This window comes from Meleagris gallopavo, chromosome 6 (assembly GCF_905368555.1).
Source record: "Meleagris gallopavo chromosome 6, MGAL_WU_HG_1.1, whole genome shotgun sequence".
In the NCBI taxonomy this organism is placed as follows: domain Eukaryota; kingdom Metazoa; phylum Chordata; class Aves; order Galliformes; family Phasianidae; genus Meleagris; species Meleagris gallopavo.
In genome coordinates, this window is record NC_139409.1 from 24253645 (window position 1) to 24280751 (window position 27107).

Sequence of the window (27107 nt, forward strand, 5' to 3'; positions counted from 1 at the left end):
TGCCGGGCCCCTTCCGCCGAGGGCGGAGCGCAGCCCTAGGGATCCGCCTGACGGCTTCGGCGCCGCCGCCATGCCGGGCGCAATTGGGCCGCGGGCGGGCGGCGCACGGAGCCTCTACCGGCGGATCCTGCTGCTGCACCGGGCGCTGCCGCCTGCCTTGCGGGAACTGGGCGACCGCTACGTCAAGGAGGAGTTCAAGAAGCACAAGGCCGCGGGGCCCGCGGAGGCACAGCGCTTCCTGCGGGAATGGGAGGCAAGTGCCCGGTGAAGCGGCGTTCAGTGGCTGCCCGGCCCGGCCCCGCGGGTGGCGGGGGAGGCTGCGGCGGGTCAGGCCGCCTGGGCACGCTGGCGGCCCCGGCCGCGCTCGCTGGCTGTGCCCGGCCCGGTAGTCCCCGCGCTGCCGCAGCCCGTGCTTGTGGCACGGCACCCCGCTCCCTTGCCCCGCTGGCAGCCTAGGGCAGCGCTGGGGGTCTGTCTTTGCCTTGTAGGCGTGTGACCACAACTGTGTGCACACCTATATGTAACAATTATATAATTAGCTAGCTGTACGTGTAAAACAGATGCGAAATTATGGGGTGTCATTTGCATATATGTTACATAAATATGTATATATATATATAGCTACACGTGTAGCTGGTTGTATAATTACAATTAACTAAATATACATGCGTAAATAGCTTCCACATGAATTTGTATTTCATTTTTGAGTGGTATTGTTGCCTTTACAGAGCAGTTCTTAGGGCAGCAGGCCTGATGGAGTTCAAACAGTGCGCAAAGCCCACAGGCACAGGGTTTGGATTTTGGGTGCTTATGTGTGGAATGAGGACCTGGGCTCAATGATACTTAGGATCCTTTCCAACTTGGAGTATTCTGTGATTCTGTGACATTTCACGAGTTCCAGAGGGGAGGGACTCTTCAGGTGGCTGGCTGCAGTCAGGTGCTGACAGATCAGTAAGTCCTAAAAAAGTCCACAGAACAGGGAAACGTTACAGATACTCCATGAAGGAAAAGAGATTTCAGTTAGAGCATCCAAAAAATGATGAGATACATACCTATATGAACCAGTAGTGTGCCCTTGCAGTCCAGAAAGCCAACCATATCCTGGGCTGATAAAAGAAGCATGGCCAGCAGGGAGGTGCTCTTGCCCCTCTGCTCTGAGCTGTGAGACTTCACCTGGAGTACTGCATCCAGATGTGGAGTCCTGAGTACAGAAGAGACATTGACCTATTGGAGTGCATCTGGAGGATGGCCACAGAAATGATCGTAGGGAGGGAACACTCCTCCTATAAGGACAGGCTGAGAGAGCTGAAGCTGTTCATCCTGGAGAACAGAAGGCTCTGGGGAGGCCTGAGAGTGAGCTTTCAGTATCTAGAGGGAATATAGGAAGGAAGACGATGGGCTCTTTAGCAAGGTCTGTTGTGACAGGATAAGGGGAGATTTAGATTGGACATAAGAATAAGTTTTTTCACAGTAAGGATGGTGAAGCACTGGAACAGGTTGCCCAGAGAGGTGGTGGATGCCCTGTCCTTGGAGACAGTCAAGATCAAACTGCACAGGCCTCTGATCTAGCTGTAGGTTTTCTTGTTCAGGGGAGTCGGAGTAAGTGATCTTTAAGGGTCCCTTCCAACTCGAAAGATTCTAGGATTTTATAGACAATTAAGCTTCCAGTTAATTTTCATACTCACTGAAATGTTTGTTTTTTTGTCTTTTTATTCTCAAAATTATTTTCCTCGCCATGGAGGAAAATTGCATACTGTTCTCTGCTCTGTGTTGGGAGTTGATTAGAACAGGTGGTGTGCAGAGCTGCAGACTGATGGATGGAAGGGTGCTGGGGGAGACCTGGCCCAACCATCTGTCTGTTAGGTATACAGTAGCTAAAATGCAAGGAGTAATGCAGATCCATTAACCCAACACTGGGGTGTAAGAAGGGAGGGAGAGTGCTGCCTGGTATCCTTCTTAGAGGAAAGGAAGAAGTATATTTTATTTGGTGCTTACCAACTGATTGATGCTGAAATTGGAAATTTGGTATCTACTTTGCAAGTGGCTGATGCTATTATAATTCTCAGTTGCAATTTATTTGATAGTGCTCAAATGTTTCTGCTTTACTGTTTCCAGTTTTAGCATGAGCTAAAAAGGCAAGTTGCAGGTTACTATTTTCAGTGGTAAAATCTTCCTTAAAATATTTTTTAAAAGAAAAACGGTGTTTACACTGAGGTATTTTTAGCCATTTCTGTGAAGTGAACGAATAGTGAACACACTTCTCAGTTTAAAAATGTTTTAGAAGTAGATTACAGAGAAAACCGGGAAAAATTAAATTATGAGGAAAGGAATGTGAATTTTGAAACCTGGCATGCATTGCTATTAGTTATGATACGTTCAAAGAAATGAAACTAATTTAATAACTGTTTTGAATGCGTGAGCAGTAAGAACTTTGCAAATATACCTTTCTTCTAACAAGATGCTGGGATGTATTAGCAAGTGGTTAATGTGGCTCTTCTCATCTTTCCTTTAATCTTTTGTTTCTTTCCGGGATTTTTCTCCCCCAGATTATTATCTGTTTCAAGGGTGGAATTTCTAAATCAGACCTTCACATTTCTGGCCTTTGGGACTGTGCCTCTCACAGCGTGTTGTGGTTTGCGGCCCCTGAAGGCCTGAACCAGGTAGCTGAGGTATTCTGTAGAAGGCTTGGATTAGGCAAGAACAAGACGCTAATGGTGGTGGCGGGCTGATGGTTAGACTGGATGATCTTAGTGGTCTTTTCCAACCTTCATGATTCTGTGATTCTTGTTAAAACTTCTGTGGTGCTTTATGGATAGGGTCAGACCTTGTGTGTGGGAAAGTGCCTGAATATGCTGTTTTACAAAACAGAAATAGAGCTGAGCTCTTAGTAAGATATGAGATGTGTTGAAGGTCATTGGTTTGAACACATAGTCTGCGTTTGTAAGGTTGTTGTCATCATATTTTATCTGTATTTACTAATTATTTAGTGAACTACTTACCATTTTAATCAGTCATTAGGGTTGCTTCCAACATTTTCACCATGCTATTTTAAATTGTGATGCTGTTTTAAGGGAGCTGAACACATGGATTGTTTACTTGGGAAAATAAACTGTGCAAATTCTCTTTATTTCTTGTGAAACGTGAAAAACTGTAACCTTTTATTTTTAAATGCATTAAGAAGAACTATTAGAGCAACTTTATTTTTACAGGGCATTCAAGCCATTGTAGCTTTTAAAATTGCTGCAGTTCTTTAATATTAGGTTCTGTTACACTACAGTAAGGAAGAACCCAAATCTCAGCGAAGATCCAGATGGACCTTCTAATTCTCAATGGGTGCAGTCATTTTGAACATACTTACAGTGTACAGAAGCACAAGTAGAACACTGAAGAGAGATTTCTTAGATTAAGTTTAAACTGAAAAAAAGTGTTGAAAAGACCCCCAGATAGTATTGTCTCAGCATGTGGATGATTCTGGAAGAATTCCTGTACTGCCCTAATATTACTGCAGTATCAGTTTCCATTAACAGAGATGGGAAAATAACTCTTTTTTTGCTTTATAGAGAAAGGAGGAGATTTATTGTTCTATCACAATTTTTGCTGGTGGAAAATGCCATTTTATGGCAAATCCAGACTGACTTGTTTGAGTTTATAAGATAGATAAGGTGCGTTTTGAATATTTTGGAGGAGTTCTTTAGTGAATCAGATCTGGTAGAAATACTCTGCAGGTATATGCAAATTTGTATAAAAGTAGAACAACATAAAAATTGTGTTCTTCCTGTCATTTCTGTTGGATTAATGCTTTGCTTCTTGAGACCCACTGGGAAATATTAAAAGGAGTTGCAAAGAAAGCAGGCTTTGTTGTTCAGGAATTATGGCTGTTCAGGTAGATTCAAATTAAGTGTATCAATTATTAATATATGCTCCTTCCTATTTTCTAAATATTTAATATTTTAATTAAAATAATTGGTACTCATTTACAGGAGGTGGCTGATATAATTAGATTGATAGTGATTATTACCTTGGAATGCTATTGAATTAATGCTGACAGATATGGTAAGTGAATTAGTTCAACAGTCTTCTAAATCGTATGGTAGCTGATGAGAACGCTTACATAAGAATAGGTAATATTAAGGTAATATTGATTGCTTCATTCCAGGTTACAAATGATATAATATAGAATATTCAGCTAGGTAATTTAAGTATTTGTTTTACATCATTTACGTAATTCTTCTTTTAATTTTGAAATAGGTAATTTCATACTTACTTTGTTTAAAAAGTCTGACCTTGTAGATTGGAAGGTCTGGACTATCTTGAGATGAGCAGAAATCATTCTGCAGAATTACATGACATTTTCTCACATCAGAGAGAGAGAATAAATTGCCTTTGAAATGCTTTGGCCTTTTTTCACTCAGAAAGTCTTTTTATAAGCTTTCAAATTAACTGAGACTGACTGGGGAGCTGGCATCTGCTGTCATGCACTCAGAAGAAAGGTGACTATTTTTCATTTCTTAATTTGGCTGGGCATTATATTGGCAAAATTAAGATAGAACTGTATCTCTCTGTCTGGGGAACTGGTTTCTTAGGCTCTCAAGAATGGCTAATTTTTCTAGTTAATGTGATATCAGAAATGATAAAAGTAATTGTCATTCATCAAATTTGTTTTCAGTTTTGCCTGGCACTTGCAGTGTTTGATTTGCTGGAATGATTTATGGCATGGACCCATAATATCTCTCAGGACGCAACTGTCACGATGCATCTCTTTCTGCTGGTGACTGGGTATAAGTGTCTTGCTTCTTATTTCTTTTGGCTAGTGTGAGCTTCCTTCCCCCTTCTTGATTTATTTTTAAGCTTCTGGCATTCAATTGAGAAATTGAAATGAGAATTTGAAGAGCAAATGACCAAACAGATTGACCGGGCAGACGAGGAAGCTGTTGCCAGTACTGGAATCAGACTGGGACAGGAGTGGAATGTGGGTTGTCTTTTCAGCAAGTGTATGGGCTGTTTAAGTCTGCAACTGCTGCTAACTTTCTGTATTATGCTGTAAGTTTCTGTAAAGTACATTATATGACTGATTTTCTCTTTGCCTGACAAAGAAGTACGTTCACTTTTTGGAAGTGAAATATGGCTATAAGGTTTTTGCCATTTTATGACTTTAATGAAAATTGTGAAATAGGATTTAAGAGTAATATTTCATTGTAACATTACCGGATACATTGGAATTTGCTTTTAGTATTTTTTATGACTATCTGGGTGAAAACCTTCTTATTAAGAGTAAATTCCTATTGAGACTTACATATTTAGCTACTGCTTAGGGTAGCCAACAAGTCTTAATTTGTAAGCACTGAATTGGAGGCAGTTTCCTTTATTTTCTTTGATATCTCTCAAGAAGCAGGAAGGAATTTCTCACTTTTCTGAAAGCTAAATACTTATGGCTGATAAATGAAAGAACATGTGGGATTTGAACATGGCCAGATGCAGGGAATCATCCTGCTGCCCTGACCTTGCACATGGAGTGACCTGTTCTGGAGCCAGATCTGAAGTCTGCCTGTGTAAGATGGCAGCTCTTCCTTGGGGCACCCAGGGTTTGGTGAGCTCCCTGAACCAACTATTATGTGCAAAGATCTCTCTGACAAAAAAAAAAAAAAAAAAAGCAAACAAACAAAAAACCCAACAACCAAAAAGCAACAAAAAACCAACAAGAAAACCAAATAGCCGAAGAACCAAAATGAATCCCTATAGCAACATTTCTTGGTAATGAAATTCCTTGGCTTTACTCCCATCCTTCCAGTGCTCCTTCAAGTGTAGGATTAGAAGCAGGAGTGGGAGCCCACTTCTCTTTTGCTAAGGCTCCAACAGCCTGGGGGTTTTCTGATGCAGAGAAGGCCTGGCATGTGTGGGGTCTGCACCTCATGGGAATGAGCATTGAGTACTTACTTATCAGCTAGAGAACACTGTTTTCTCCATCAGATTCCTCTGCCCACTCTGACACCAGCAGTTCCTTGTGTGTTTGTGGCTCTGGGTTGGTGTGGTACACCATTTGGTTAAGCTGCTCAGTTTAACTTGTATGGAAATATACCACTTTTTTTTTTTTTTTTTCTTCTTTTTTTTCCTGTTTCAGTAATAGTATGGACTGGACTTAATGGAAAGTAAAACTTAAAGGCAAAACTGAGATTTTGTTTTAGACCTTTGTTGTATTTTCCAAATTCATAAACTTCGACACTGGTATTCTTAATGCTTCTATCATGTTACCATGCCAGTTATACAACAGGTAACATGTATCTCAGGGTTCTGAAGGAACTGGCAGATGTGGTTGCCAAGCCACTCTCCATCGTTTTTGTAAAAGTCATAACTGTTGAGTGAAGTTCCTGGTGACTGGAATAAGGGAAACGTGGCACTCATTTAAGAAACAGTGGACAAAGTGACAGCATCAGTGGACAAAGAGAGAGCAACTGATGTCATCTACCTGGACTTGTGCAAGGCTTTTGACATTGGTCCCACACCAGAACCTTATCTCTAAGGTGAAAAGATATAGATTTAAAGAGTAAACTATTCAATGGACAAGGAATTGGTTATATGATCATAGCCAGAGGGTTGTTGTCAAAGGCTCCATGTCCAGGTGGAGGCCATTCACTAGTGGTGTCCCTCAGGGGTCAGTCTTGGAACTGGTGCTCTTCAACATCTTTAACAGTGGAATGGATAGTGGGATTGAGTGCATCTTCAGCAAGTTTGCTGATGACATGAAGTTGAGTGGTGCAGCTGGTATGGCAGAAGGAAAGGATGCCATCCAGAGGGATCTGGACAAACTTGAGATGTGGGCCAACGTGAACTGAATGAGATTCAGCAAGGGCAAGTTCAAGATTTTGTGCTTGCAGGTATGAGTACAGACTCAGGGAGAAGAACTCATTGAGAGCAGTCGTCCTGAGAAGGAATTGAGAGGTTCTGGTGGATGAAAAGCTGGACATGAGCCAGCAGTGTGCAATTGCAGCCTGGAAGGCTAGCAGTATCTTGGGCCACATCAAAGGAAGAGTGGCCAGCAGGGAGAGAGATGTGATTGTTCACCTCTATTCTGCCCTTGCAAGGTCCCGTCTGGAGTACTGTGTCCAGGCCTGGTGTCCATAGCATAGATGTTGGAGTGGATCCAGAGGAGAGCCACAAAAATTATCAGAGGACTGAAGCACCTCTCTCTCCTATGAAGAGAGGCTGAGGGAACTGGGCTTGTTTAGCCTGGAGAAGAGAAGGCTCCAGAGAAACCTCACTGCAGCCTTCCAGTACTTAGAGGGAGCTTATAAACTGACTTTTTACACAGTCTGATAATAATAGGACGAGGGAGAGCAGATTTAAGCTAGGAGAGGGGAGATTTAGATTGGATGTTAGGAAGAAATTCTTCACTCAGAAGATGGTGTGGCACAGGCACAGGCTGCCCATTGAAGCTGTGGATCCCCATCCCTAGATGTGTTCAAGTCCAGGCTGGATGAGGCTCTAGGCAGCCTGAGCTGGTGAGTGGCAGCCCTGTCTACAGGAGGATGTTGGAACTAGATGATCATTAAGGTCTGTTTCAACTCAAACCATTCTGTAGTTCTGTGATGATACGTGTTGTTGTGTCTGTACATGTAGCTGGTGCAGTGGCTGTCCTGATACATGTGTCAGTCTGCTAGAAGCAGTTTTTATTTGCAACTGTTTTGACACAGCAAGAAGCACTGTGTGAATTACTGGGGACACAGCAGATGGTCATGGCTCCCAGTCACCTCAGGTTATTGTAAATTGTGGAATAAATGCCACTGAAGTGGTGGAACTTAGTATAAATATGTGGTATGCAAATAGTTTTATAAATTTTAGATAATTTGGTCATTGTATGCATTCGCAAATTATATGCAGTGCCTTTGATATTTTGTGTGGGATTAATTAAGCCTGAACTGTATGGGAAGTTTTATTAATTATAACTTTGATAGAGAAGCTGAGATTGCTGTATAAGCAGGTTGAATCTCTAATATGCATATAGTTCACTCCTTGCATTCAATAGCACTGGCCTGGGAGATGAGCAGGGATGTTTATGTTAATGCTTGCAGACTCATATGCATCAGAGGAAGTTCTGTGGCTACCTGCTCGTGGAAACTTTTTTGGTAAATCCAGCTTTGTATCAGCCAGCTTGTGATTAGACGTCTGAATAAGAACATGGCAAAAATGTCAGACACTGTAGCTGCATGCGCAGGAATGGGATGTTTGCAGAATTGTGATTTTAAAAGGTAATTCAGGTTTCCATCTAGTGGTGGTATAAAATTCTGTCTAAGCCAAGGGAAGCACAGCGTATTCATAACTGTGGTATGTGAAGCATTGTAATACTTGTGTATGTGGTTGAAACTTAGGAAATAAAAAGCCTAAGGATTCAAATTATGTACTTTTACAGCACGTAACTCTGAGAGCCTCCAGATTTCTTTTTTTTATATTGAAGTTATAATAATCAGGGGACAGTTATATTAATGGTATGCATTCAGATTGTACTCTCTGACTCCAGCAGTTTATTTAATTGCTGCAAATTAAGCTGTTTCTACTTTATCAATGTTTTGTGACAGACATTTCAAAAGTTTTAATTTGATACAGGTCTAGAAATCCTTACCAGGTTCAGTTTGCAGATGGAGAAAATACCTCAATAACACATCCACCAGTCTTTTGGACTTGTATTTTAAGACTGTAGCAGGTTGAAGAGAAAACCAGGTTTAAACTGTATTTGTAAATTTATAAGAATTTCTCATTGTTTATGTTTAATTGATACATTCCTCCTAGCATTTGTTTGGCACTTGTTTGAATACTGCCAGATTGTAGTGTCTATAAGCGTGGTAGGTGTTACTATGTTTTCAGCGCATTTCCACTGTCAACATTGTATAAACACTGCCAACTTTCCACAAGTGCTGTCAAGTACTATATTTTGTAATTACTGCAGTAATATTATGAGTGCTGTAATTGCATGTACTGTATGGATATGCTTTTCTGTTCTGTTCGTTCGCAGACACAAAATTGATATTTTTTCTGTGAATTAAAATGGAATCTGGAACATATCTAAATATTTCTGTCAGAATTGTTTTTTCACATTTCAGCATCATACGAGGTGTCTGCACAAGTCGTTCTGTACAGATGGGAGGAGATTTAGAGCCCTGAACTTGTACAGCACATCTAAATGTGTAGCTGATATGTTTGGACTCATCAAAGCTCCCTTATACGGTTTACTCTTAGTGTCAGTTTTGACAAGACACCAAACTTTATAATCTTGTCTTTTGCAGCATCTTTATCAATCTTTGTTTTGTTTTTGCTGTCTTTCACAATGCCAAAAGCTTTGTGTGTTTTAAGACTGAAGCTGATTCTGTGTACTATACGTCTTCTAATTGATATTCTACTATTCATAATGCAGCTCACTCCTGGAATACACTGAACAGCAAATTTCTGGCAAAACATTTTTATTTCTGTGTCTGGAAGTTGCTAATTAAAAACTATATTTTTTTGAAGGATATGATATGAAATATTTATTTGATCTTAGGGTCTGACAACATTTGAATTAATTGATTCTTAAAGGTCATTTCCAGAAGTTAATGTCAGTGAGATTTTTCAAATGAACTGTTCATTATACTAGAAGTTAGTTACAAGTAATACTACAAACAGACTTTACTGAGTTTTATTTTTAGGCTTAGTGATATGTGTGGAATTTGAATGCTGATGATATGGTCATTTCTTGTTGCAGAGATACTGGTGAGAGACAGAGCAGACAAAGGCAAAAGTCAGCATGATGCACTTTTTACCTTACCAGGCTAACCCTCCATGTTGATCTTGTACCTATCTTTCAAGAATGGCTAGTGCAGTAGAATCATAGAATCATTTGAGTTGAAGGGGTCCTTAAAGGTCACCTAGTCCAATCCCCCTGCAGTGAACAGGGACACCTACAGCTAGATAGATTGCCCAAAGCGTGGTCCAGCCGGACCTTGACCGTCTCCAGGGATGGAGCATCCCCCACCTCTCTGAGCAACCTGTGTCAGTGCCTCACTACCTTTATCGTAAAAAACATTTCCTTTGTATCCAATAGAACTATCCCCTATTTTAGCTTAAAACCATTTCCCAAAGTAGATGCACGTTCCCTTGTGATTTCCCGAATGATACAAAATTAATATACTAATTTTATGCTTTTTTTCCTTCCTGAATTATTCTTATCCATGAATTAGAGGAAATTAACAGGTGATTATGTCATTGCAATATTATCTCTTTATTCTTTTTACATTTTTCTTTTCTGAATCTGAACCAGAAGGAGGATGATGAAAGGGTGGGAACTTAAGACAACTCCCCATGACTATTGCTTCTTTGGAGCTGTCGTGACTGAAGATACTGAATAGTGTCGGTAGTATTAAAATCTGCATAGAATAAATCAGAGCAACTGGTTTGTTTTCTGTAGACCACAAAATGCCACTTGGCTCTTAATCAATCTTATGCCTTTTTCAGTTGCGCAGTGGAAGGCATATGGGCTATGTAATTGACTTGAGTTTGTTTGCTGTTTGAGGTGTAGTAATACCATCTGTATAGTCTGCCTTGATGAAAGAATTTGTACTACATTAGCAATCTTTGAGGCTTTGTCACCTTCTGACTTCTGTCAGTAGTGCCCTCACTTGTAGATTGATAGCCGATTTAGACTTCGGTGATACATCAGAAGTGATTATCCTTCATAAGACTGCAGTTTTTGAAGTGTACACATGATGGCAGCAAATACCTAAATTTATAAGGCATGTTTATCTACTAGAAACTAGTAGGATTTTGAATTTTCTAGTATAAATTAGTTAGAATTTTCACAGCTTGAATTCTTGTTATTTATTGAAAACTATACATTCATTAAAATACTGCTAAGATTGTGCGAAGGCTTTTTAATTCAAAAATTATATCGCATTTTCTACCTTCTGCGGCCATAATCATATTTAGTGGTGTTTTCTGGTTTTGATTTGCATCAGAGTAGTTTGTTACTCCAGCAGCAAAAGCTGGTACCTACCCAGGTAGTTTGCCATGTTTGGTGGTGACCCTCTGATCCCTTCAGACAAGAGGAGACGAGCACCATTCTTTTATCCGTCTTTGTGTTTCCCCGGCATTCTACCTGCTGACTCCTGATTGTGCTGAAATTTGCTTTTCTGAAGCCCATTGTTGGTTTTTCTCCATTTGAGAAACGTGTCTTATCTCTCTGTGGAGATACCTCTCATAATCTGCTCCTACCTCCCTCACATTACTCAGATTACATCTCCCAGCTGGATCTGTAGATGAGTCAAACCTGCTACAGCAAACTATTCTGACATAAACACCCTGCACTAGCTGCTGCTATATTGAAGTGAAAAAATCCTAACCAAATTTGAGGTACTTAATAGCTGCTGGTGTGTAACTATGCTTCTGACAGACATTGACATGGTAAGAGTCCCTTTTTTCACGGAGCTGGAAAGTTCTTGGAGTTCTTCAAAATGTTTTACTCATTGTCTTGTGATCAAACAGTTGAGTGTAATTGGTTTTCTTCTCTTCTTCCTCTTTAAGCCTTTCTCTGGCACGTTTATTAGCTAAATGCTTTCTTCTTCCATAACAGATGCATGTTTTTGGCATACTGTATTGCATTTTGTTCTTTATTTCTTTTTCCTGTGCCAGCCATTCTTTCTAAGTTCTCATCTTGTTGTCTAGATCACTAATACATTTTCTACCAAATGTTCTTAGTCTGATGAAAGGACCCAGTGTGCCCCTATTCCTGAACATGCCTCATCTACACATTGGGTGCTCACAGAAGTGGAATTCCTTTGCAATGCAGCTCTCTGCTTTCCAGCCACAGGAATCTGCTGCTGTGGGAGCAGGGAGGGAGTCCTCATTGGAGCTGTGAAGACACCTCAAGTCTTGCTTCACCTTAAGCATCACGTGGAAAGCATAGGTCAGCGTTAGGCCACGGTACCAGCACATTGCTTTGTTCTTTGTGCTGAAATTTCTTGTCTTGCTCTGTGTAGTTACTTCATATACTGTAGATTGCATTTGTTTTAATGTGTAGAATTCGTTTGAAGGTGTCTGGCAGAAGAATATGATATCCAGTTGTTTGCTTGACCTCTTGAATTTTTAAATTCAGTTGGTTGTTGGCAGCGAAGCATAGCGGTGAGCTTTTTATCAGCCGTTGTGGTGAGTTGCTGTAAGAGTTGGAGAGCCATGATGTGAAGAGTTTTAACGAAATAATGAATATATTGTGGTGACTAGAAGCCTTGGGACTTGAGAAGTGTCACTGGAGGGATGCTGTGTGGCAGAAAGATGTCTGTATCAGGATTGCTGAAAACCTGTAACAAGGCAATGACTTAGAAACACAACACTCAGTGAATGTTAATAAGACGCACCCCTACAAAATCTTCAGAGACATGTTGAGAAGATGGCCAAGTTGTCGGCCTGTCTGCTAAGAAAGACATACTGGGATGTGTTCATCAAACAGCAGATGTTGTCAGTATCTCAAAACTCAAGATCTGAAATAAGATTTTACTAATGAATTGATCCAAACAAGGATGTGACCGCTACCTTGTTTTCCCCTGAGTTGGTGGTGGCACAGCCGTAGTGACAGGACACTGAGATGCTTTAGGCTGGAAGGTGGCAGATCAGAGGGTGGTGAGTGAAGCTGGAGGAGCAAAATTGATTATGACAAGGTGTTGTCTGCCTGGACTGTGGAGTAGGACCCCAGGAAACAGATTCATCTAAAGAGCTTTCAGGTTAGTGAGGCAAACAGTGCTTAAACAATTTCTGTGTGTCTGGTACAGAGTATTTTGGACAAAATAATGCATTTCCAGCATGCTGCTGGCAGAGGTAGGGAAGGCATCTGTTAAATCCTTGCTAGTTTTCTTGCTATTTCATTTTGGCTTGCTAAATAGAATCCCGTCACACTTTTAGAGGTTATTGAAGGTGTGCTTGATTCCATGTAAATATTCATCTGATACTTTGTGGCTGCTGTTGCAAAATGTGCATTGTATTTCAACTAGAAAGGAGGTTTTGTTCTTCTTTCCTCTTGCATATTGGACAAGCAAAGCTTTGATGGCTGTTTTAGTGAGAAAAATGATAAATGCACTCTGTTTCTTTTCTGGAAATCTCTGCCAATGAAGTTTTGAGTTTGTTGCAGAAGAATTGGATGGAAACCTAATGTAAAAACTAGATTATACGTACATTCACAAAAAGCTGGTATTCTGATATGGCTTCAGTAAGTCAGCTGAAAGTAAATATTCCCCTTCTTGCACACTCATGCCCTGGGCTTGCTCTTCTGAAGGCTGAGCAGTGCGACCTCTCAACCCTTCCTCGTGCAGCCCGTGCTCTGGCCACCTCTTTGCTGAGGTTGCTTCTGTCAGACTCTCTGCACATGCATTCTGCTTAAATGGGTGGCCCAAACTGCTCTGACTGCATAGTCCAAGTGAGATCCAGCCGAGGCTGCTTGGACCAAAGGGCCCGAGTGAGATCCAGCCTGTAGTTCTCCCAGTCTGGCATCTGCTGTGATGCTGTCTCATGTGGCAGAAAAAGATTCTTGTGTTGGTTTTTGTTGCGTTGCGTTTGGGTTTTCAAATGAGCAGCTGCATTACTTTTGATTGGGAAATGATAAAATGTTCATTTTCTTAGATGATGTGGAATTTTTTTGCATGTTCTTAAGCACTGGACTGAAAAAACACTCTGGCAGAATCCTGAGGTTCTGCTGCTTTGTGAGGGTGAGAATTTGTTTCTTCTTGCTTTTAATACATTTTTTCCATTTGGGATTTAAATGATATATCTTGTACTAATTAGATAATAGTTTGGGAAGTTCTTGGAAGGTAGCTTTAGCTTCCAATTTTTTTTTATTGTTTAAGTAAAATCATTCATGTTTAACCATTACCTGAGAAGAATATTCATGTCTTTAGTGAGATTAATTGCACGTAATGTGTAAGCACGTAGTGGCAGCAAGTCATTTCTGCTTTTACTTCACAGCGTTCAAAAATAGATGTTTGATAGAATTTTTAGGTAAGCTTTAATTTTTGCTTGTGATACAGAACCTTGGTGTTATTTTGTTTTTCCAAGGTTACAATTTTATCCCTACTTTTTTATTTGAAGAGCTTACTGAAAGTGTGTTACTGTGATGTGCAGAACACTTGATCTTTTGACATCCAAACCATAATAATAATAGACCTATCCTTCTGATTTCTGACCAAATATTTAACTTACAGTTTCCCAGTGTTAACTGGGAAAATTCCCGGAGCTTCTGGAGCTTAAACAGAATTAATGACAGTGATAAAAGCCAGAAAGCCATAATTTAAATCTGCATTCACGATGGGCTGGTACTGAAGTGCAGGCGTGAACTCTGGAGATACATGTCAGCATCCCCTGTGGTACAGCCCACAGCCCATTGCTTGTTTGCCATCCAAGAATAACAGCACAAAGAACTGAAAATCACACTGCCTGGTTTCGCTCAGTTGTTTGTTTAACTTGTATGTAATGTAACTGTGTAGATGGGATGTTGGCTGCATTTTTGGACAACGTTTAGTATGCTTTAGTTTAATTTGTGAGATTCTGTGTTATGGAACCAACATCAGTCATATAAATTACATATGTGGCTGAAATGAAGGTTAATGTGCTATTTCGATGACTTAGTTCCAGTTAGTTGACAACATTACAGTTTTAGGATGCATTGGCTAAACTGGAATCAAACAGTGCTTCATCTGAATTTATTTAGTAGGCTAGCAGAAAGCATGCAACAGCATTCATGGTTTTAATTGTAAATAATAGCACAGATGAGCTCTTTGAATTAATTTGGCTTCATGTTTTCTTTTCACCTTCAGATGTTCTTGTTCAGTTGTGCCAGATGACTTCTCACGAGCCCTTGTGCTATTTAGCCATCCCATTTGCTGATTAGGGCCTTTGCTAGAGCCGTGCATCCATCAGAAGCACATGTTAACTAAGTTACTTGCCAAAGGTTTCCTTTTTCCTTAGTAATGTCACTTTACTGTTTGTTTTCATTTGTGAATAGCCTACTTGTAGGCAGTGTTGTGGAGGGAAGATGATATTTCAGATAGATGTGATAATCTTGACAGCACCAGTGGCAGAACTTTTCCAGGCCAATTCTACACACACCGAATGCAATAAAACACTGTGCTGCATTCTGCAAGGAAATTTTTTTTTTTTTTTTTTTTTTTGCAAACCTATTGTTTTTGAAGTCACTTTTACAATGGATATAACAAGCAGTTACAAGGAGATCTGTTTTGGATTTTTCTCATAAATGAATGCAGTAGAATGCAGATGATCCATTGCTCTTCTGTAGGAAAAAAAAAAAAGATGCACAAGCACATGCATACAAACCTGTATAATAGCTTTATAGGCCTAGTACAGCTTACTTCTAATAAAATAGCTTACTTTCTGTAGCATAAATCATATTTAACTGAATAAAATATAAAAAACCTGGACTTTTTAGACTAGATCTATTAAAACACTACTAATTAAAACACCCTAAGTTATTGTTAGTATGTTTCAAAGGTAAGCAGCTCTGCATTGTAGATAATGCAAATGTTATTTGAGATTATTTACTAGTGTCTTCAGGTAACTTAGTTGAGAGTTTTTCCCATTAGCTGTCTTGGTCTAACTCTATAGTGAATCCTGTGTCTAAAAAGCAGCTGGGAGTTTAAGTTAAATAGGTGACTCTGAAGGTCTTTGTACAGAGTGGAGAATGAGAGACAAGAAGTCATTGTGATTACAATGGAACTGCCTACTTGTGAGCAGATGTGCACAAGATCTTTTCCATTTTTTTTCTTGATTAGCAAGTGAAAGTCATTGATGTATAGGCAGCTCAAAAATACTTCAAGTTCTTATTGTTAGAACAGCGTTGTATTGTTTTAAACAGCTTCAGAGACATTGTAAAGCCATGCTAATGTAAGCTGAGATAATTCCTTGATGTTGAGAAGTCTTGAAACACAAATTGAGATATCTCAGTAGCTTAAATATTCTCTGAATGGTAGAAACCTTGAGCAAGGTTATTCACATTCCCAGTGGATGGCAGATAGAGATTTTTCTAGAACTTGATATGTAGTCAGTTTGAAAACTCCTCTCTTCCAGGTCATTGTACACAGTAGAAGGATGTGTTTCCCAATAAGGCACAAATAAAAAAATGCAGCAGTTTATCATTCACACTAATGAAAAAAAATCTTCATATTAATGTGGAGAGAGCATTTGAACAGATGCAGATGTGCCATATAAAATGATTAAATAGTACTTCTTAAGTCAGAGCAGAGGTACTTTATCTCAGGAATTTCAGTGCACAGATAGAACCGATGTGCTGCACTTCCCATTTCTGCTATCATCCATACAGGGAAGCTGTTCTTGCTCCAAATGTCAATACTTTACCCAAAGCTGAACAACATAGCGCTCGGCTGTTGAAGCACCTGGGAAGTTGGCAGCCACAGAGCAGATCTAAGCCAGTCTGAGCGATCTCAGCATGGTGTATTTGCTTTTGTGAAATGTTGCCTTGATGTTTTCACTTATTTTTAAAGATCTTTTAAATTGTAAAGCAAATTAACTTATGTTCCAGTTCTGCAATACCAAGTGCGTGACAACTTTTTGGAGTAAGCAGGCAGTAAGCAGGCAGTCTGAATTATTGTTGTGAAAGCTTAAGGTTTTCTTGGCTGAATGTTCATTCATCTCAAAGTACATACAACCCTATTTGACTTACTTGGTTTCCGTAGCTTGTTTTTTGTCTCATTTAATAATTCAAAGGAAGGCATCTCTCATGTTAAGAACACCTTGTACATGAGCAGAAACAAATAAGAAACAATAAAACAAGATTTGGATGAGTTCATTTTGAAGTATGTGTTATACAGAGATTATAGGACAATGTGTTCGGGCTTGAATTTGATATATATTTGATTTTCCCAAGAGCAGTAGAGAATATTTTATGGAGTTTTTCAGAGGTGCTTTCAAATTAGTTCTCTCTACAGGTACTTTCTTCAATTTGGAAACTTGTTCAGCAGGTCAGGAGTTGGACTCAGTGATCCCTGTGTGTCCATTCCAACTCTGGATATTCTGTGATTCCATGATCAGTGAAATTTTCTTGCTCCTTTTGTACTTCGTCTTTCCAATCTTTTGCTCTTCTGTGACAGCTCAGCCCTTACTTGCTGTAATGTGAAAGATGCTCTTTGGTTAGAAAGATAGAGAGTGGCTTGTAGATGATCACAGTGTTTTTTTTTTATTCCCCAAATCTGGAGGTTTTGACATAGTAGAGATGCAGCTCTACTCTTTTACAGCAGCTCTCAAATATACTGATGCTGCATTTGCTTTCTTCACTGAAAAATTCTGCAATTTCTGAAATAGTTCAGAACAAGTTAAAAACCAGGTTAGAGTTGTAGGCTTCAGAGTTTCTCGATCTCTAGAAACAGGAAAAAACCAAACAAACAGGAAAAAGCCCCAGCACAATATTAGGGTTATGTTTAGAATGGCAACTTAATTTCTCTGCCCTTTTTTGTCTGCACTATTATATCAGAAGACTTTCTGGCTGCATGCTTGCTATATTGCCATAATTTAGGAAAATAAAGCAGAGCAAGGACCTTCCATTACAATTTTGAGAGCTGTAAAACAAAAAGGAAGGAAGTGCTGTGGTATGTTCTATTAGAGAGTATAAAAGATTTTTGAAACAATTTATTTAATGGAAGTAAGTTTATGTATGTACAAAGTGTATTTCTTATCTAAAACGTGAGTGTCATCTAGCATCCTTTGGTGCTCAGCAGCAAGAACGTGAGAAGAACTTGCCCAGAGTGTAGCAGAGACTAGTGGGTTAATCCTTTTGCCTTTTAATGAGTACACATCAGTAGTGTGAATAAATTGTCTTTACTGCAGTGCGATTTTACAGATATAAACCAGTATGTTGTCAGTTGCTTTAAGGAAAATATTTTATCAGCATGCATTTGTTTTCATAGAAACGATGTATTGCTGCTATTTAAAAACAACAAGGACTGCATTTTAACTGGATGATTTTGGTTAACTACGCGGAGTTATTTCTTCAGAGTAGAACTTAAAAATTCCTAGACTGGATGACATGCTTGTTTAAGTAACACCCCATAAGGATTCACCTGTGTTTCCCAGCAGCAATATGTTTTTTATTCTTGAAAGCACAGGAGCCCCCCTATACGTAGGCTTTCTTTTATTGACAGCTAGTCACCTTCACTGGGCTGTGTGAAGAACACACCTTGCAATGTGTGTGTGCCATTTTGTTGGAAAGGTGAGTCAATAGTCTTCCACGACCCATTGCTTGTCTGCCTTAAGTACTGCAGCAGGCTGTACGTCAGCCTGTGTTACTGAGGGAGGTGCTGGAGGCGCTGTCCCCGGAGGTTTTGAAGAAACGTGTGGATGTGGCACTGAGGGCCATGGTCAGTGGGTACGGTGGCGATGGGTTGAGGTTGGACTTGATGATCTTAGTGGTTTTTTCCAACCTTACTGATTCCTTGATTCTGTGATTTGCAGTTGCCAAATTTGCTTTGGAACAGGGAGTATAGAGTATGTTCAGCTGAAACTGGGGATGCTTCTGTCCATCCTGAGGGACGGGTCTGACATTTATGCTAATAACCTTCTGGTCTGCTTGTTAAATATTGCCCATGAGGTTTTACCTGATTCATTCAATCGCATTATTCTTCTGCGGGTCCATTGCAGTGAAAAATTCAGTGCGCCCTCAGCAGAAATGTTATTTGTGTCATTGAAATCAATGCAAGGCACCTATTTGCAGATGAACTTTTTGTTTATACTTGAGATTTTTTATTGCTGTTCTGTTCGCTTAAAGTTTTGGCTCTAATAAGCATATAGGAATATAAGTAAAAATAAGGGTACCAAGTTTCTGTATGTATGCTTATGCATCATTGGGTATAAATTGAATAGAACATGCATGGAAGGCCTTTCAGTAGTATCATCAATTGGGATATTTAATCTTCTGCAGCTAGCAGTCTGGAAACTGATGTGGTTGTCTTGGAAACAGGCTTTATTTTGCTTTTGTAAATACCTAGATATGAAATAATTGTCTTCTTTGAAAATCGGGTACTTCTCAAAGAAATAACAGCAAATTTAAGGTGCTTGTCCTCTTTGAAGAATTGATGATGTTTCTATTGTGTGCTTTAATTGTGGTTGTGTGATTATAGTTCTAAAACAGAACGTAGTTTTCTTTAACCTAAAATGTCTGTTCTTATTGCTGATATTTGTCTTGGAGTGAGCTGCAGTAAAGCATTTTGCCAAGATTTTCTAGCTTAAGATTTAAACAGAAATACTGCAGTATAACCAGTGTACTGAACAAGCTACATTCCTAAAAAAAATGTATTGATGCTATCATTTCAGGTCTTATCCCTTGCCCCGCTTTAAATGAACAGCCTGTGAGGAATCCTTGACTCTTCTGCGAGGCTGTAGCACAAGAGTTGCCAAACAAAATACCAGCAGTAGAGGAAAGTGCACAGGACCGCAGGAGAGGAGAGCTGCCATGCACTGTGTGAAGTGTGAAATCAAATCTGGGTGGATAAATAAGCATCTTTCACATTGCTGAGGATTTAGTAGGATTTGTATAAAAATGTGAAACAGTATTCATGAAAGAAGTGTGACTTCTCTGGTCCTTTGCTTATTTGTCCCGTCACAGCAGCCTTAGAGTTTGTCAATAGTAACAGTGTAATTTCTGTAATTCTTACAGAGAAAGTCTAGACTGAATTTTTTTTGGTATGTGTTCTGTTCTTCAGTTTATGCTATTAAATTCAATGAGGTTTTGATGTATTTCTCTTCCAAGTATTTTTGTGTCTAGCACCAATTTAAAGAGCCTTCTAAACATTGGTATGTGCTTCAGAAAAGGGTGGTTTTTTTTTGTTTTTTTTCTTCCCTTTCATTCTTTTATGACTTATTTTAAGGGGAACTTACAGATTGAATTTTGCAGCCTGTCCATAGGAAGAGAGGAGCATCATAGGAGCTTGGCAAGCCACTGGAACTCAGTTTTGTGACCATCTCTTTGGTCTTACTTCCAGTCTGTTCTTCCTGTTCCATTTCCTGTGCTGTGTTTACATTTCAGTTTGATCTATTTTCAGAACTGAATTGTCAATTTATTTCTTCTTAGGAGTTTTTCTGTCCAGCATGTCACAAAATCATAGAATCATAGAATGGCTTGGGTTGTAAGGGACCTCAAGCATCCTCGAGTTCCAGCCCCCCCCGCTACAGGCAGGGCTGCCAGCTGCTAGATCAAGTGCTAGGTCACATTGCCTGGGGCCCCATCCTGCCTGGCCTTAAGCACCTCCAGAGATGAGGCATCCACAGCCTCTCTGGGCAGCCTGTTCCAGCACCTCACCATTCTCTCAGTAATAATCTTCCCTGTGACATCTAATCTGAGTCTCCCCTTCTTTAGTTTAAAACCATTCCCTCTCATCCTATCACTGTATGCCCATGTAAAAAGTTTATTTCCCTCCTGTTTATAAACTCCCTTTAAATACTGGAAGGCTGCGATGAGGTTTCCACGCAGTCTTCTCTTTTGCAGGCTGAACAAACCCAGTTCCTTCATCTGGTCCTCTTAGGAGAGATGCTCCAGCCCTTGGATCATCCTCATGGTCCTTGTGTGCTGAATATTCCTTTCTCCTTCACTAGAATGAGCTCAATTTTTCTCTTTAAGACCTGAGATGAAGCTTATTAACATAAGTGGGGATGATCTTAAAGACTGTGGCTGCTACCAGATGATGCAAAAAGCTTTTAGATACCTAAGTTTTGGCTTTGATACATAAAACTTATGTTGGTATTCTACGTCCAGAAAGAAATGATTAATCACAGATCGTTCTTCCACAGATGACAGCTAAGTCACTCTGATATACTCTAATGGGGTAATTGATGCATACTTACCTTGATGGTCAAGCCACAAACTTTCCACTTTTACCTCGTATTGTGATCTCATAAGTCTTATATGAGAAAGGAAATTAAAATAGCATATCATTTAAGCTGTAAGCGAAGCTGAATTGGTTCTTGAACTTTTTTCACATTTCTCTAAATAAATGTCATTTCTTCCAGTTTAACAATATTAGTAAACTGTGTTAAAAAAGGAGTCCATTTGTACCTTCCTGATCAAATAATAATTCTCCTTGCTGATTACTAAGTAGTACATAATTACATTCCCTGGCTCCATTTTAGCTGAACAATTTTTCATTCTCTCCTTCCAATCTGCAAACGAGCAAGCAACCAAAAAAACCAACCTCATATGGTACCAGTTCATTGTGGCTGCAGTATGCACATCCCTGCGCTACTGTGGTCACTGCCCTGAAGTTTTGGTTGGTTTAGCATCCGTCCCGAATCTCTTGGGAAAACGTGATGTTCTTAAAGTTCTCTTGGCTTTTCCTTCCTGGTGAAGTTTTAGAAAACTTTTGACATTTTCTGGTTGTTTCCAGTCTTTACAACCCCATGACTTTGTACTGCGGAAATCTGTTTTAGCCCTTTGCATTAGAAATGGTGACGCGGTCTTTCACCCTCAGAAGTGAAAATGCCATGTAATTCAAACTTTTCTGAAGATAAAAAGGAACTGAGAGTTTGTTGGTCACGTGTTTCACTTGAGGGTGTTGCTGAGTCTGACCTCAGCAGGGTTCCCAAACAGGAAACAGACTCCCGAGGAGGGATTACAGATTCATTCAAGGATAAAAGATTTTTTTTGTCTTTTTTCTTTCAAAAAATAGTCCAACTAATAAACACATTCTTTTTACCACAAGAAAGCAGGAAAGTTGTTTGAAGTCAGTGAGAGCAAGGAATGTAGTGATGAGACCCACATGTCTGAAGGACTGTTTATCAGGCTGTTGTGTGCTGAAGAAGAAGCGTGTCACCCCACACAGCCCGAGTCTGCATGTTTAGTTTCTATTAGACAAGTAACATTCATCAGTTTTACAAAATCCCGTTGCAAGTGGTAGAATTTGTTCTTCGTGCAGCTTGTGGTTACAGCTCCTCATTGATTACTGTTTCGTCTTTAATTAGAAAATATAGGATTTTGTTCAACCTGCATTTACTTTTGGGGCATGAGATGTCTTCAGTGGTGGGATGGATTTTCAGGTGCTCCCTGCTCTTGGACTTGTCTTGGACTTGGTCTTACAAGGTACCCGGTCTGTTTTATAAGTGTTCATGGTTCTGTACATAGCAAACCTCTGAGTAAACTTACGTATTTAACACATATTTAACGCACTGACTTCTGCGTAACTTTCTATCTTTAGCTTCTCTATTATTAAGAGAAAACATCAAGAATGTCTGAAACTTGAAAAGTAAAAGAAACGCAGATTTTCTGGCTTGTACAAGCTTTCTGAAGGCGGTAAGCAGATCTCTAAGTATTTTTAGCCAAATTGCTCTCATGGAATGTAACTCGTGAGGCAGGTGAGTGAATCTGGCATCGCGTGCATGAGCTGTGCTGGGACTCCGCTCCATATCCTCTCACTACCCAAGAGCTGGAGTTTACAGTTTGCTTAATTTGAGCAGTAGAGGTTTGTGTGTGCATGCAAGGAGGATTGGGATTTTATTTAAGCTGTACCTCCAGCAAAACTGTGTGAATACAGGACATAAAGAAGGCTTGCTTATCTTTGCTGTTATAATTTTGCACAGCTCTGCCTCTTCTATTCAATATTAGGCATTTTATTAATGGACTCCTTACCTATGGCTTTGGTCGTGAATTAGATGCTAGAGCAAGAAAACATAAGAAAAAACATTGACTTCTGTCATAAATCAGCTTGTCATTAGTTTTTTTTTTCTTGTATATAAATTTATAGCTTAGCCATAGTTTTATGAAGATAGCTTATTTCTAGTGCTTTATCTAAATGGAGCATGATGTTCCTGGAGAGGCCTCATTGTAGCTTCTGAATGTAAGTGTTGTTTGTTGCATCAGAACTGAAACGTTTGATCTCCTGCCATTCAGATGTTGATGATGTCCATGGCTGTGTGGTGAATCTGATAGCATCTCCCGACAGGAGCAGTGTTACATCAGTGACCTGAATCACTGTGGTCCTCCTCTGGCCACGCTTCAGCAGGTCCATATCTCTGCTGTACTGAAGACTCCAGATTTGGTCACAGTCCTAATGCTTTGGAATTTCATGAGCTATATCCCCCATTTAAACACTACTTCTTGGAATATTTTGTCTGTAATTGATTCTTAATTAGCTTAATGGAAAACAAAACAAAGCAAAGTGAGATTTTTTTTGGAAAAAAAAAAAGAGTAAGCTACAGAAAGCTGTCTGAATGTGTGTAGAAACATAAATCCAGTGTCTCTGTGCAAACCAAGCTGAGGGCATTGCTTGCTGTGCTGTCCATTCACATTATTGTTTCTTCACACTACAGCAGGTGTAATATTTTGCAACAGAAGAAGAATTTGAAAGGCTACAATTTGGAGTTAATTTCCAATGAGTGATGTGCGTGACCTGCCAGGCTAGGCTTGTTTTTAGATATCATCTTGAGGAATGGTTTAAAATCATTTGATATCACTTCTTGATGTCTGGCTGAGATGTTGAACAGGCCAATGAGCAGCTGCCTCTGCTCTGTCCCAGTGATGTTGTTTGATCAGTGTTGTCATTAATTTGGCTGTAAGTGATGATGTTTTGGAAGAGATGAAGGCATCAGCTCTATATGTTCTACATATATTATACATATATTCTACATATAATGTTCTACACGTTAAGCCTACCGTTGTGGAGGATGCCAAAGAAGACAGAGAAGATGGTTTCCATTCTTCCCAGTGCAGATTGGAATTTAATTTTTATTTTACCTTATAATTAAATCATACATTTTGTTCAACATTTCATATCAGCATATCAAGTGAACGCTAGCGTGTCAGCATGTACTGGGCAGGATGGCAGTCTGTCCATCTGGCTGTCGGGCAGCAGAACTTTTGTTTGGGCAGTTGGGGCTTTTATTTTTGTGTTTGATTTCTTCTAAACCTTGTAAACAACAAGCTGACACCCTTTCCTTAATGAGTGATATTTTAAAACCTCGGCTGTCACCCATCCCTGTGCCATTCTGGTAAAACAGAGGAAAGCTGTGTATTCAGTTCAGATGGTGAACTTCTTGGAAGAAAAAAAAGGTGGTTGATTCGCTTTATCGATTACAGCAAATACTTTCTCAATTTCTGTGGCAGACAGCTACAGAATCCATATCATTCAATCTCACGCCGCAGCATTGAGGCAGCCCGATGGTTGGGCTCAGCTGCTCTCCTGCTCTCCTCTGCTGCCTCATTGCGCTGAGCGTGGCTCTGCTGTGCCTGCAGGCTGGTCTGTCTCCAGCTTTGTATCTTCTCTCTCACGTACTGTGAGCAGAGTGTGAACTGTAACTGGAATAAGATGCCCTTGGAAGATCTGTCGGAGGTTTGGATCACAGTTGCCAGAGGAGGTTTGTTGTATTTGGAAGATGTAGCTATATGTAAAATAAAAAAGAAAGGAAGAAGTCATTTTCCTTGTTTGAGAAGGCTGAGCAGGGGTTTGTTTTGGCTCTGCTGTTAGAGGAGGTGCTATTGATAAATAGTTACACTCTGTGTCTGTAAGTTCTAAGGAAAACTAAAGCAAAAACAAAGATGCTGCTCCTTCTCGTTGCCTGCTACAGATTGTGATCACCAGATTTTGTGGTATATTCCTGAAAGAGCAAACGTAAGCTTCCTTCCCCTCTCCTGTTACGTTTTTAAACTTATTTCTGAACTTCATCTGGAGTTCTGCATTACAGTTCACGTACAGTTAGAAGATGGTGCATTTTCTGCATAGAAGCTGAATCTTAAATGACAGAACTACATATCAGCGCGTGATGGAGTGCTTTGCTAAGGGCACTGCTTCCAAGGCAGAGATTCTTTAACACTGATGGCTTTTCTGTGTTAGTAACAATTTGAGATTGGCTGCGTATCTATTTTGTTTTATCTGCTTTCTTTCAGTAGCTGTGTATCACACTTAGCAGCAGGTAAGATCCCGCTGACTGGTGTGTGTGCTTCCCTTCAGAAGATCATTGGGGAGATTCACTTGGGGCAGTGCAGCTTAGTCTGTCCACAAGGAACACGGCAAAGAGAAGTTCTCACGTTCATAAGACCCTCTGTTCTTTGTGTCTTCAGTGATTGTGTGGTTCTTTCTGAAAAAAAATGTACTTGTTGTCATTTGGTGTTAGTGGGTTTTCATAGGTTGTGTAAAAGAGTATGATAGTATGGTAAAATTGTGTTAAAAGAAGTTGACAGGAAACCTACACGTGTCATTTTTGTGACCTTTGTATCCTCTCTTCATAGAACTATGCAGCGCTGATATGGCAGCAAATTAATGACGACAAGCAGAGCTCAAGAAAAAAGGCTGTGTTTGGAATCCAACTCACAGAAGAAAAGCTTAATGACTTCCGTGATGAGCAGATTGGGCAGCTGAAGGAGCTGATGGATGAGGCTACCAAACCTAAGCAAAAAAACACCATTTCTGAAAACTCAGAACACAAAAGCTGAAAGGTTCTGAACATTTGACTTAATGCATACAGAACCATTTTGAAACTTCCTTTTCCAGCTGGGGTAGAATGTGATTTCTGTGGAATGATGGCTGCTGCTGATGCCATAACCTGTCTGAAGGTGGCATCTCTGACTTTTTATGCAATTATGTCTGGTAAAATGGAATCCTTATGACAATTTTATGTTAATTGCAATGTTTTTGTTTTTCTAGTGGAAGGTGGAGACTTAAAGAATTTGGTAACACTAATTTGATGTTTTAAAAATAGAAGATTTTAATTTTAATCGACTGACAGAGCAAAACTTCTTTCCATTTTTACATCATCCTCTGCCGTAATGGAGAAGGTACAGTTAACATTTGTTTTTCTGATGTGGATTCAATAGACAAAGAACAAAAGTATGGAGCTAAAGTGCATTCATTTGAATGGAAATAAATGATCAGTATTGGAAACGTACTGTTGTTAATTCTTCTTCATTGTGAAATGTGCTTTAAAATAAAAGATGCAATTCATTATTAAATTGATTTTGAAGAAATCATTGGTTTATGAAGGAAATTATTTTATTCACACGTGTGATGCATACCTTTTTAAAAACCGTTCATTATTTTGATCTGTTAGCGTTCAAGTAGTCTTTAAAAGCTTTGTGTCCCATCCAACTCGTTATTTTATGTTGAGCAGAATTTATAAGCACCTCAGTTGCCAAAGTTATCCATTTCATAATGCAGTGTAGCAAACATCAGTGATTTTTGGTAATGGATCAACCGTCATCGGGACCATGCGTGCCTATTGTAATACACTGTTGCAACTAAAAGTAACAATCCTACTTCATCTGCTAAGAAAACACCTCCCTTACTATGCAAAAGACAGCTTTCATTTCATATTCCAAACTGAGTTTTATATTATTAGTTTTGTTCTATTTCTGAACCGTTTGCTGTCTGTTACCCATGGAATATTTGAGACAACATAATTTCTTTCCACTTTGGGAATAACAGCTTTGATATGTAAGCACATTTCTACCTGTCTGGGGTTCTAACAGTATGCTGTTTGCCAGAGCTTCATGCCTGATTCTTAAAAGGGCAAATCTGGGGAGCAGACTGCTTGTCTCTGCCATACCTGTCTTCCCATTTCTGAAGCCTTTGCTGGGACTTTAGGTTGCAGGTTGCTCATTTCTATTAAAAGGTCAACTTCTAGACTCCAGCGTAAGTTATGCTTGCAGTTTGCTGCAGTACATCTTCCTCTGGCAGCTCTGCTTTTTGTGTTATAAGAGCACCCTTTAGCATCAAGGCATGGTTGCAAAGTGCCTAACAGAAACAGAGATTAAAGGGCAGAGATGATACCCAGGCTGGAGGGCTGGGGTTTCCAAATCTTGGGTCTTGACACTTCAAGGACACGGAGAGAATGGCAGCTCCCTTCTGATCTACTGCTTTCCTGGGCCTCACCTCAGTAACCACGTGGGAAGCAGATGGGACGTGTGCAGAAAGCCTGAAAACTCCAATGCTGTTGTTCACACATAACTAAAGCTTTTTGTACTTCAAAGGCTATAAAGATCTAATACAACTCCAGAATTTAAAGCAGAAGGATATATTGTGTTGCACCTTCAGATTTACAGTAACCAGTAATTTCCTCACAGGATCTATTTAGTTCAGAAACAGTGTTCAGGTGTTTGG

At 39.7% G+C, this 27107-nt stretch overlaps 1 protein-coding gene across 1 annotated transcript; it reads left to right on the forward strand.

The window, feature by feature from the left end:
* On the forward strand, positions 1–25978 carry SDHAF3 (succinate dehydrogenase complex assembly factor 3). Its single transcript, XM_085227483.1, has 2 exons — positions 1–253; positions 25241–25978. The coding sequence occupies exons 1-2, from the start codon at positions 71–73 to the stop codon at positions 25442–25444; spliced, it is 387 nt and encodes a 128-aa protein (XP_085083609.1). The 5' UTR covers positions 1–70; the 3' UTR covers positions 25445–25978.
* Positions 25979–27107: the final 1129 nt, after the last annotated feature.

Bases quoted from the DNA above. Each gene is read 5' to 3' on its own strand.
- SDHAF3 (XM_085227483.1), top strand. From the start codon at position 71: ATGCCGGGCGCAATTGGGCCGCGGGCGGGCGGCGCACGGAGCCTCTAC. The intron at 254-25,240 runs GCAAGTGCCCGG...CTCTCTTCATAG, and splicing joins GCTTCCTGCGGGAATGGGAG to AACTATGCAGCGCTGATATG.